This window comes from Penaeus japonicus, unplaced genomic scaffold (genome assembly GCF_977035675.1).
Source record: "Penaeus japonicus unplaced genomic scaffold, GWHDUDI00000001_assembly GWHDUDI00000031, whole genome shotgun sequence".
Classification (NCBI taxonomy): domain Eukaryota; kingdom Metazoa; phylum Arthropoda; class Malacostraca; order Decapoda; family Penaeidae; genus Penaeus; species Penaeus japonicus.
Genome location: NW_028234433.1, coordinates 27,749,596 through 27,762,095, shown reverse-complemented (window position 1 = coordinate 27,762,095; position 12,500 = coordinate 27,749,596). Strand labels below are relative to the sequence as shown.

Genomic DNA, 12,500 nt, shown 5'->3' with positions numbered 1-12,500 from the left:
TGTTTATTATACAAGATATTCTGCAAAATATCTCACAACAATTTGTAGAAAATTGTAGCCATCCACAGATTGCCCAAGCACACCAATATCATGCAAAGCATTGAACTTTTTCTGCTTTTATCTTAAATTTAGGTTTCTAACCACAAAAAGAAAAATACAATGACCAATATAACGCTAAGACCACCAGCCAGCAATTCTAAGGATAGAATTTGCAGTTTGTGATAATATATGTGTCCTTTAGGCATGTAGATTGCCAGTGACCTATACGCTTTATCTTTCAAATTCCAAGAATAAGCCTTATTAATATTTAGTATAATCTTTATTAATATTCAGACAGTACTTGAATATTAATCTGATATTAATGGTACCTTTCTTGTATTTGCTGTGCACCAAAGATTTACAATCAGAGCAAGGTAAGAGTCGTTCCATTTCATCTGAGTCTTCCAGCCTTGATTTTTCTCTTTTGGACCATCACTTGTAGACCAATCTCTAACTGCTTGTAACTCAGTTTCTTAAATGTAATAACCAACGTTGATTTATGTGAATTTTCCATGTGAATATTGCAGTATATGAGTAAGCAGAAAAGTGTAATTTCTTTCTCCTTTTTTTTTTTTTTTTTCCCTTTTAATGCTGTAATTTAAGATTTCCAGACGTATGGAAATTCCTTAGCGCAGAAAGGGCTATATTGTATGTACAGGAAGTAAAGCTTGCGGTCATCCAGAGACACAAATGAAGCACCATGAGGCCTTCATAGAGCTCGGTTGGATGGAATAATGTTTAATCCACACTAATAAATATGTGTTCTTCTCATTTATGCATCGAGATAAAGCTATTTTGCTCTGTGCTGCAAATGTGTATCATGTCAAACTGTCATTAAAGAATGCATGGCATTCATGCTCATGATCTGAATTCTCTGCTGTTTCCCATGTTAATTGTTTACTTCAGTCATGGCTGATATTAGGCTCTGATAGTGATATGCTTTGGACTTTGGAGAATGACTGATAAGCACTAGACTTGCAAATGAGCATAACCAATCATTTTTGCAAACAAGAACTTTGCAGACTAGATATAATTCTATTAGTTCCCATCTTATGTTTGAAGATGTAAATATATCAGGCTTCAATTTAAGTTAAGTAGAATTTATTTAGGTGGCTTGGATCCTATTACATAAGGTACTTGCTGTTTTTAAGGCACTAATGTCCCCTACAGTATTTCTCACAAAAATATACTATAGGGTTTTTCTATTATTAGTATTATTGTATATGTAGTTATTTTTTGTTTTATACATGTTTTATTTATCAAGTAGTGAGTGAGTGTGTGTATGTGTGTGTGTGTGTGTGTGTGTGTGTGTGTGTGTGTGTGTGTGTGTGTGTGTGTGTGTGTGTGTGTGTGTGTGTGTGTGTGTGTGTGTGTGTGTGTGTGTGTGTGTGTGTGTGTGTGTGTGTGTGTTGTGTGTGTGTGTGTGTGTGTTGTGTGTGTGTGTGTGTGTGTGTGTGTGTGTGTGTGTGTGTGTGTGTGTGTGTGTGTGTGTGTGTGTGTGTGTGTGTGTGTGTGTGTGTGTGTGTGTGTGTGTGTGTGTGTGTGTGTTTGTCTGTGTGTGTGTGTGTGTGTCTGAGAATATCAGAAGAAAGATTGTCATTATGTAAAAGTAAATTATTAAGATTTCTGCATGAAACACTTGAATGAGAAATCATCAATGTAATCAAACAAACATTTAACAAACTTTTCTATGCACTGCACAACTGTCCTCTTGTATAAAGGAGTCTCAAGTGTGGCAAGCAAATGTCTCACATAAAAATACTACTACCATGTATGTTACACCTTGGACACTGCACAGTTGGTCTCTTCTCCACTACCACATCCACTACCATCACCACTACCACCTCCATCATAATATCTGAAGGATAGTTGGCCACTCTGCACACTGGTAGTTTGTCGTGGGTAAAGTTAGGCTCTTTCTGTCTCCTGTTGTGTGAATCAATACTTGTTGAAGAGTATGTTGGTGTAGTCTGTTTGCTGATGTTGGATTCCACCAGATATAGATGCTTGGGTGTTGTGTGTGAATGTAATGTAACTGTTTGTTCACATTTACAAACATGGTTTAAGAAGTTCTGTAAAAAATTGTTTGAGATACAGACACAGCCACTTAAAACCACACGGCCTCTCATGACAGGTCAATACCCCAAGTGGAGAGAATTTGACCTTAAGAAGTTAGAGTACATGCCTATATTTGTTTCATCAAGAAGGTCATGAATAAGCTAATTTACAACAAATTATTTGGATCAGTATAAAAAAGCTTAATCACACACACACACACACACGTACACACACACACACACACACACACACACACACACACACACACACACACACACACACACACACACACACACACACACACACACACACACACACACACACACACACACACATACGGTTTCATATTGTGTTTCATAATAAGACACAGACTCAAACTTGAATTTTGCAAAAACCCAATCTTTGGATAACCAGTACTAAATGAATTATAATGCTACTGATCCATGAATTTTAAGAGATTTATATTTGTTGGCAATGTGGCAGAGAAGGAGAAAAGAAAGACTAGAGTAACGGTACATTATTCTAACCTTATATGTGCCATCAGATAAGGTTGGAAGCTTACATGATCTTTATACTTTGTATTTATATTTAATGTCAGTTTAAAGTTAGACACAGTGAGGAATAAAGAAGAATCATTCGTGTGACTTCGTGTCAAACTATATGTATCTTTTTGACATTGATGTTAGATCTTTTGCCTTCTTAACAAGGAGATTCCAGCTTCAATTTTGTGGGTATGTGTCTTAGTGTCCAAGAGTTAGTTCTACTTTCAAGCTTATGTTCACGAAAGAGAGAAAGAGTGAGGAAGAAACCAAATGAAATACCTGTGTAATAAATGCATGGCTTCTACAGCTTGGTAAACAGAGTAGCTTAAAAAGAAAGAATCCAGGTAATCAGAAAGCAAGTGGTTTATTTAAAGAAAAATGTTGCAGATAAGATTTGATGCTTTGGATCACTGTAGAAATATCTTTAATTTTGTTTCTTTTTTTTTGTCACAAAACTGTATTTTAGAAAGTAAGTGAATTCTGTTTGACCTTTATTTCATATAGGGAATTAGATAATTGCTAGATGTATAAGGAATATATAGAAAATCATTATATGAATTGGTCTATGTTGATAAAGTGCTTGACAGCCTACAGTTCCTGTAAAGACTCTGTTAGAGTTTTCATTCATTTATTGGAATTTATATGCTTACAATTCAGTATGTAATCAATTGAACCAAAATAACACTATATTCCTAGATTTATAATAAGACATTTCTTATACGTAGGGAGTTAACTTTGTAGGTTTTTCTTATTATCATTTTTTTCTGATAAGGTGGTAATTCATTTTGATTTGTTTAAAGAAAGATAATGTAAATTATGCCATTTCTATTATTTCTTTCAGTCATATTATACAGCTGATATTCTTATTGATCATCTGAACAGTTGCAATACTCAAACTGATATATGTTTTACCATTAGCTTTAGACATAAGCAAGCTCTGTCAAGTATAATTTATGTATGATGAGTATAAGGAAAGAAGATAAAGTTTGTCAAGTATAATTTCTGTATGATGAGTTTAAGGAAAGGAGATAAAGTTCCAAATGTACCTTTGTTGTGAAAGTGAGCACTTACTGTGTTAGGGAATATAGCAATGCTTCAAGTGTCATGTACTGTATAGCTCAGTTAGTGCATGAGTTTTTCTTTCTTTTTTTCCTATATCCGGGAAGATTCACCTCTTTTAGTGATATTCAAAGCAGTGTTATACCAAGTTACTGTTATTTTGCATGCCCTCAGAAGAAAGATTAAGGTGCCTGATCCCGCAGTGATGGCATGGCATGTGGTCAGCGACATAGCTTAAGGAAGGAAAGGGGAATGGATTATTCGTCTGCCCCTTTGACATGACAAGTGTTTCCCTTGATAGTTCACTCCAGTCACCTCGTCCCCAACGTGAATGACAATGGATTTTTTTAAATGATAATTTGCGGCCTTGTTTAGACTGTGGAATCCTCGTGTGTCGTCCTTCCTACCGGGAACGTGGTTATGCCCCTGCATGGTACGAATGCTCCTTTGGCTCTGGCTTCGCAGGCAGAGGTCATATAGAAGGATATTTGCTCTAATTAGATGTGAACCATACTTTCTATTTAAATAAAAAAAAGAGGAAAATTGCGCATGTTAGAATAAGGTAACGGAAACAGTTGTAATTGCCAAAGACTTGTCTGTGGTCATTTCAAATACTGATGCGTATGAGACCGAATCCATTTTGGCGAGCACGGTCGCTATACTAGATGGAAATCAGGGGAAAATCCTATTGAATAATGCGGTTTGTTTTCCTTTCCTTCGCCCAGGTTGCCTCCTACATCCCTCAGCTGACGAGGTTCAGCCCCGACCACTGGGGAGTGTCAGTGTGCACCATCGACGGCCAGAGATACTCCATCGGCGACACAGACATCCACTTCACAATGCAGTCTTGCAGGTCAGGACTCCGGATCTAGATATTTACTTGTTAGAGTTTATGATTTTTCATGGTTATTATTACGTTTTATGTTGTTTACAAATGTGGAAAAAGTAAATGATCAGTGTTTGTATCGTTCATGGCAAATGTGTTATTCGAAAGCAACTCATATCTCCACACACAAAACTATCTTCCTCTTTGCTTAAATAAGCTCACATTCGCCTTCTTTATTCATAACGAAAACCAAGATTCATTGTAACAAGATACATGAATGATTCCACAGAGCAAGATTATTTATTTGCCATTTCGATTTTACTTTCTTGTTTTGAAATTTGGGGATTGTAGAATCGAAACAACAGACGATTCCTCTTGCCTGGGAGGATTGTTCACTCCGTTTCTTCATGGTATAATACGAGCTTACTTTGTGTGCAAATGACCTACAAATCAAATAAATATCTGCTGTTCGTATAAATTAAGCTTCGTGATTCTGCTTGATACTGAATGGCTTATATCTCACTAAGTTGTCTGTAGTGCGTATGGCTGACTACTACATTTTTTTTAATGATTTTTCTTCATGTGTTTGATGCCATGATGTTATTATACGTCAACATATCTTGTTACAAGATTATTATCATGATCGAATGCAGAATTTTTGAATGCTGATATTTTTGAGAGGGCTTCAATCTCTATCTCATGCATTTCAAAACTTTTATATATATATCACATTATTAGAAAACATTACACCATTGCTGTATTTATTCATTCCTTTTTTGCTTCAGTGTTTTTTTGTGTCAACATAGGTCACCTGATAATTTACATAGTAGCACTTACTAATATAAGTTTCATTAATCCACAGTAAACCAGTAACGTATGCGATTGCTCTTAATGAACTGGGTAACGAAACAGTCCATAAATATGTAGGAACTGAACCCAGCGGTCGTATGTTCAACGCCATTGTCCTCGACTATAATGGTTAGTGGTGTTCTTTCTGGTTCTGTTGTTCTTTCATTTTTCCTGTGAAATACTTACGTAATCTAAGGACTAGCGCTGTGATTTACGAGTTTAGTTTAGAGCAGGATGATGTTTTGACTTATTCATCCTGACGCTTTTAAGAGGATATGTCCGTGATATTTTTTTTTTTTTTTTCATGCGAAAGAAGATAATTATTGTCACTAGATGGGCGCCAAGATCGTTCTGTCTATTTGGTTAGATGAAATATTGCATCTGATGATTATGTCATGTGGAAGTGATACCTGTTTGGTACAGAAAACCATGATTACTTTCTTGATTTCTATTTTATATAAAAATTGTCACAAGAATATATTATAAAGAAAAATTGTTCTAACACTTTCCAACTAACACTTTCCAAATGACAAAGATTGATCCTAATAGATTGACAAGATTATAGTTTTCTTAGTTAAACGGATTGATATGCATTGGGAAAATAGACATTTCATAATACTCTTTTAAAAGTTTCTGAAACTATTACCCTACAAAATTGACTTTAATTAATTTCTAAGTGTCCATCGTGCAAATGATCCTCTTAAAATGAAGCTCTAAACTCCTGAAGTGTAGTTGTGTATTACAACAAGGTACCATTTCCCACACATCTTTATTGTGATTAAAAGATAATGGACATAACATTGCCGTCTGTTATCTTGGAGTCACTGCAGACACATTGATGCTACTATAGCGTGGGCTATAGTATATACATACATATATATATACAATATATATATATATATATATATATATATGTATATATATATATGTATATATTATAATATATAATATATATATATATGTATATATATATATATATATATATATATATATATATATATATATATATATATATATATATATATATGTATATATACACACACAACATGCTCTCTACTCCAGTGTCCCCTTCCGTTGACTTAGCGAACTTTAGGGTAGGATGGGTAAGGTTTGTCTATGCAAGGCTAGGTTAGGATAGCTCACGTTTATGTATATATATATTTTTTGTTATCATAGGAGGCTGAAGATGGGTTATGATAATTGGTTGGTTGTACTTCTGGACACATTTTAATATACGATGCCGTATGGATTCGTATGTGAGGATTTTGCTGAAGAATGGAGTCTTTTTTTTATTAATGGTCTCTTTTTATTAGAAGAACGAAACTAATACCTGGACACGCCTCTCTTTCTGGACAGATAAACCACACAATCCTTTGGTCAACGCTGGATCAATACTTGTAAATGGTCTTCTACAAAGTCTTGTAAAAAACGATATGTCTTCTTCCGAAAAATTCGACTATATTCAGCAGTATTTTAAGGTACGTGATTTCAATATATATATGTTTATATATGTGTACTAGTTATGTTGTTATTATGAAACTGAAACTGAATTAATGATATAATTAACTTTATTTGTTGGAGAAAGATTACTTTTTTGGTCACATCTCTCTTCGTGCATGACTTCAATTTCCGTTTTCCGAAATAAAAGAGAAGTGAAATGGACTTTAATTACAGATAATAAAATTATTTTGATAAAACATATCAGTAGACCAGTATCACAATTGTTTGAGAGAAATGCCAGCTTCACTTTACTATTTGACGTTGTTCATACTTCTTAAACACCTTACACAGCGCATAATATTTACCGTCATTCAAAAAAAACCCTTTGACAATTTCAACTAAAAAGAGCAAGCCTATTTTTTAAGGTATATTCAGACAAATATATATATATAGATAGATAGATAGATATAGATATATACATATATGTATATATATAGATAAATATAGATATAGATATATATATTATATACATTTATTAATTATATATATATATATATATATATATATATATATATATATATATATATATAACAATATATATATATATATATATATATATATATATATATATATATATATATACATACACACAAACTCTATTCATGCCTTTCACCCCCTCCCCCTCCCCCTCTCCCCCGCCCCAGCGCATGGCCGGGGGCGAGTACGTGGGCTTCAGCAACGGCACCTTCCTGTCGGAGCGCGAGAACGCCGACCGCAACTTCTCGCTCGGCTACTACATGCGCGAGAACAAGTGCTTCCCCGAAAAGTGCGACCTCATGGCCTCGCTTGACCTCTACTTCCAGGTAGGCGGTGCCTCGGCGGGGCTCTCTTTTTGGGGTTGGAAAGGGGTTTTTAGTAGTTTTTTGGACTGGGATTTTGATTATATATTTTTTTTTCTTTCTTTCTTTTTTTTTCTCTTTTTTTTAAGTTTTAGGTTTTTATGTCTAGAGTCTTTTGGGGAGGGGGTTGGGGGTGGGGGGGTCGTAGGTGTGGTCTGTGAAGTGTGATTCTTTTAGTAATGTACTTTTATGCCATTTTAAATGGTCCTAATATAATGTTTCCTATTTTTTTCTACTGTGGTATGCGCGTTGTCTGAATTTTCCACTTGTTAACCAGCAACGTGTGAGCTGTAGTTTCGTTTGTTGATTTTTTCTTCTTGAAATGTAATTTTCAGTTTATATATATATATTTTTTTCAGACAGCCTATTTGTTTGGTCATACAAATGGTGTTCACTTAATTTAAAACCTTTCCATCTTTTTTTTCAGTGAAACAAAAATGCAGTGAAATATATCTCAAAATATCGAATTAATTATATACATCTAAAAAAAAAAAAGAAAGCAAGGGAAAAATAACATAGAATTGAAAGGCAATTTTATACAAATTTCTTTTATTTTTTTTTACAAGAACCTTAAGTTAACATGTCAACACTTACGCAAGATGGAACGGGCAAAGGCATCACTACCGAGGGGGGGAGGGGGCAGGGGGGAGCGAGGGGGAGGGGGGTTGAACGGGGTGGAGGGGGGTGGGGTGGGGATGGGGGGGGGCGGAGAACAGCTGTAACAAAGGACAGAACAAAGCTCTCTACGCGCATCGAAGCCTCAATCAAGATAACTAGCAAAATAAAGTTGAATATATTGAACCATAGCAACTTAAAGTTAGATGTGTATAAAATTATAAAATATTCGTCAACGATTTAATCACAGTGTATATCTTATGGACTCTTTGTACTTGAACTTAGGGAGGGAGGGAAGTTTTGGCGCGCGATTTTTTATGTTGTTCTTTTTTTATTCTGATGCTCTTTTGTTTTTTTTGGATTGAAGGAGATATTTGCACATGTCTGGCGGGAGTTTGAAATTAAAAAAACATATGCTCTTGTGAATAAAGTGAATGTGAATATTTATAGAGAGAGAGAGGGTCGATTTTTACTTTTTATTTTTATTTTATTTTTTTTCATTTTTGTCGGTTTCTAATTAGAGGAATTCGAGTCCACGGGACATAAAATAAAGATGGTAAAAGGTCATTCATTGTGGTGTTCTTTAAGGAGGCGGCCAGCTAGGTTGCCCGCCCGTGCGAGATTGGCTCTGCTGCCGGGCTCTTCTTAGGTGACGTGTGATGACGTCATGGCATTTTTGATGACGTGGAGATGACGTCTTGGTAATTTTTTTTTTGGTGACGTGGTGATGACGTCAAGATATTCGGATGACGTGATGACGCCATGGCATTTTTGGATGACGTAGTAATGACGTCAGAGATTTTGAAGCGACGTCAAAATAGTTGGATGATGCAGTGAGATTTGGATGACGCGATGACGTCATGGTATTTGGATGACGCATGATGCCGTCGTGAAATTTGCATGACGAATCCAGCCAGGTCTTCTTATCCCGTCATCATGTCCAAAAACTCTGCAAATGCGAGAGAAGATGAATTAGAAGGTTTAAAGGAGGTTTTCAGTTTCTGACAAGCAAGTCTGGATTAAAACTTCTGTAATCACTTGTAAAACTCGTGTGTGTGTGTGTGTGTATGTTTGTGTGTGTGTGGGTGAGTGTGGGTGCGTGTGTGTGTGTGTGTGTATGTGTGTGTGTGTGTGTGTGTGTGTGCGCGCGTGTGTGTGTGTGTGTGTATGTATGTATGTGTGTGTGTGAGCGCGTGTGTGTGTGTGCGTGCGTTGGGGCGATGACCCGCGCCCTACCATCGAAGTCGACGGTTCCAGATCCGTCCTGGTCGATCTCGTCGATGATGCCGTCGAGCTCCTCGTCCGTGAGCTTGTCGTCGAGCTCGTGAAGGATCTCTCGCAGGACGCCCGTCGGGATGAAGCCCTGGCCTGTGGGTGGGCGGGTGGGTGAGGGGAGCAGTATTAGTTTACGTGTAGCATTATTACAGTTATTATTATGATTATCATCGTCATCGTAATTATAATCTCCATCTCAGCATCATCACTGCCAATACCATCATTATTGTTATTATTATTATCATAATCAACATTATCATTGATGATGCTCGTTATACATTGGTAATTCAAAACAAAGATACACAAAATACCTCCCTCAAAACTCTATCACTATACATATAATTTTACATTAATCTAATTATTTTTACTTAATGTCAACATAACATATGAGCGTTCGGTGTGAAGTTCGATATATAAAAGTCGAAGGTTTATCGGCGCGCTCCCTGGGAACAGTCGACCACGCGGGCTAAATCTGGCGTCGCGGCGGCTTCATAAAGTGAACTAAATCGGCTTCCTGGTGAGCTTAAATTGATTAAATCTTTTGGAATTAATTGAATTTTAGTTGATGGAAGTGGCTTCGTGGTGAGCTATGTGTGGTTTGCCGCTTCGTAATTCTGGGTGACTCTTTTTTAATAGTTCATGTTTTACGCTCCCTTTCATTTTAGTTTTTTTTTTTTGTTTTACATGATGTTAATTTTCTCATCTATTTACCCCGCGTTTTAATTCCTTCGAGTTTCGTTTTTTTATGTTTTCATGTTTATCGTTGTTTTTTCTATTTCTGGTACACACACACACACACACACACACACACACACACACACACACACATATATATATATATATAATGTATATATATATATATATATATATATATATATATATATATATATATATACTTATTTCATATTTATATTTTTCTCTTATTTTAATTACAACTTATCTTTCTCTTTTCCTTGTTGTCTTTTCTCTCTCTCTTTATCTCTCTTTCTCTTTCTCTCTCTCTCGTTTTCTCTCTCTTTCTCCCCTAAACCTTCTCTCTATTCTTCTTCTTCTGTTCTGTCTACGCCGCCTTCTTCCTCTGTTTCTTACCGATCTTCATCATATCACTCTTTGTCAGTTCTTCCTTTTATTTCTCTCGCACCTCCCTCCTATCCGGCTCCTCCTCCTCCTCTTCTTCCTCCTCCTCCTCCTCCTCCTCCTCCTCCTCCTCCTCCTCCTCCTCCTCCTACATCCCTTTCTCCCCTCCTCCTCCTCCTCCTCCTCCTCCTCCTCCTCCTCCTCCTCCTTCTCCTCCTCCTCCACCACCTCCTCCTCCTCCTCCTCCTCCTCCTCCTCCTCCTCCACCACCTCCTCCTCCTCCTCCGTCTTCCTCCTCTCCCCCTTCGCCAACCTCCCCTCCTTCGCCAGCGCCGCCCGTCCCTCGCCGGCGCGTTACGAGCGTAGCCTGACGCGACGCCTTGGCGAGGAGCCCGCCCGCCCGCGCCCTCGACGCCCGCGAGCGACGACGCCCGTGCTGCCAAAGGGGGTGTGGGGACGCGTTTCTTTCTTCCGCTGTGGGATTCTTAGTCTTCCGTCGTATTTCTTCTTCTTTCTTGGTTTTTTCTTTTGTTCTTCTTGTTCTTCGATCTTATCCTTGTTCTTTTTAAATTCCTTCTTCATCCTTCTTCTCCTTCTTTTATTCCTTCGGATTATTCTTATTATTCGTTTCTTCTTATTCTTCTGTTCGTCTCCATATTCTAACTATACTTTGGAGTATTGATTTTCCTTTTTTTTCTGTTGTCGTCGTTTACTTGTTTATTTCTATTATTTTTTTTTTTTATTGTTATTATTATTATTTTTTTTTTTTATTGTCTTATTTCGATTACATGCTTTTCGCTCGTGTCCTGTCGGTAGGACATTCCGTGTGCGTTTCAGTTGTCGCGTTTTGTGTTTCTCTCTCTCTGTCTCTCTATTTCTCTATCTTTGTTAGCTCATATATCTATTTCGTTTCGTCATTACAAAATTCTTTGGAAGGAGAAGATGAAGATTATATCTAAACATTATATAATGATAAATGATTATACATATAAACAGGACGTGTCTTTTCCCCGACTCGCACGACGAAGGAATTGATAAGCCGTTTAGAATATTCTACTGAAATGCTTTTTTGTTTTTGTTTTTGTTTTATTACTTTATAAAAACGATTATTTTGCTGCCTCAGATACCTCTGTTTGTCTCTAGCGCTTTAAAATGATACTCTTTTGTTGCCTGTGTCTTGATACTCCTTAACGGAATGAGTGATGTCTGCTCTATAATTTCTTTTTCGTTAGTTAATTTCGGTCTTTTTCTCTTCACACCTTATTTCAGTCATCATTGTATGTCAAGTAAGGTGTTAAAACAGAGACCGGAATTCTCAAAGTCATCCCGTCCTTTTTTTTAACAAGGCGAAGAAATTAGGAGAAAAGTCTCCCAAGTCATCATCCTATTTTGGACTCTGCGGAGAAATCGGGAGGGCGTGAGTCACAGGCGGGGAATGAACAGGTAATCCTTCTTCTTCGGCGGCGCCCTTGGCTGCGAGGGCTTCGGCGCGCGTCCTGCTTTGCCTCGCCTCCTTTTAAGTGAAGGCGGGACTTAAAGACTCAACCCGTCTCCTGGTCTCGCCCTTTTTCAGGTGATTCACACCCCTTGTTCCTCTTCCTCTTGTCCTTCCCTCGCCGCTTTCTCCTCCTCCTCCTCCTCCTCCTCCTCCTCCTTCTTCTTCTTCTTCCGCTCTTCCACTGGCCCTTCCCTTCCCTCTTCTCGTTCTCCTCCACCTCCCCCTCCTACTCCTCCTACCATTACTACTACCTCCTCCTCCTCCTCCTCCTCCTCCTCCTCCTCTCACCTCCTCTTCCCTTCTCTTCCCTCCTGCTCCTCCTC

The 12,500-nt window shown here is 37.4% G+C and overlaps 2 protein-coding genes across 7 annotated transcripts in view; one reads left to right on the top strand and one right to left on the bottom strand.

Moving 5' to 3' along the window:
• Positions 1-12,500, top strand: part of LOC122251059 (glutaminase kidney isoform, mitochondrial-like) — a 141,499-nt gene that overhangs the window by 70,429 nt on the left and 58,570 nt on the right. For 3 of the 6 annotated variants that reach the window (XM_086556098.1, XM_086556094.1, XM_086556096.1), the window contains 5 exons: positions 396-413; positions 4,424-4,551; positions 5,387-5,502; positions 6,730-6,851; positions 7,518-7,676. In XM_086556098.1, coding sequence (XP_086412224.1) covers positions 396-413; positions 4,424-4,551; positions 5,387-5,502; positions 6,730-6,851; positions 7,518-7,676 — 543 coding nt within the window. The remainder of the gene's footprint in view (positions 1-395; positions 414-4,423; positions 4,552-5,386; positions 5,503-6,729; positions 6,852-7,517; positions 7,677-12,500) is intronic. The other 3 variants (XM_086556099.1, XM_086556097.1, XM_086556095.1) reach the window with 1 other exon arrangement.
• LOC122251056 (troponin C, isotype gamma) overlaps positions 9,001-12,500 on the bottom strand; it is a 24,242-nt gene continuing 20,742 nt past the window's right edge. Inside the window, exons 5-6 of the mRNA XM_043012767.2 lie at positions 9,564-9,695; positions 9,001-9,276 (exon numbers count right to left, since the gene is read on the bottom strand). Of these exons, the coding sequence (XP_042868701.1) occupies positions 9,251-9,276; positions 9,564-9,695 (158 nt within the window). The 3' untranslated portion in view covers positions 9,001-9,250. The remainder of the gene's footprint in view (positions 9,277-9,563; positions 9,696-12,500) is intronic.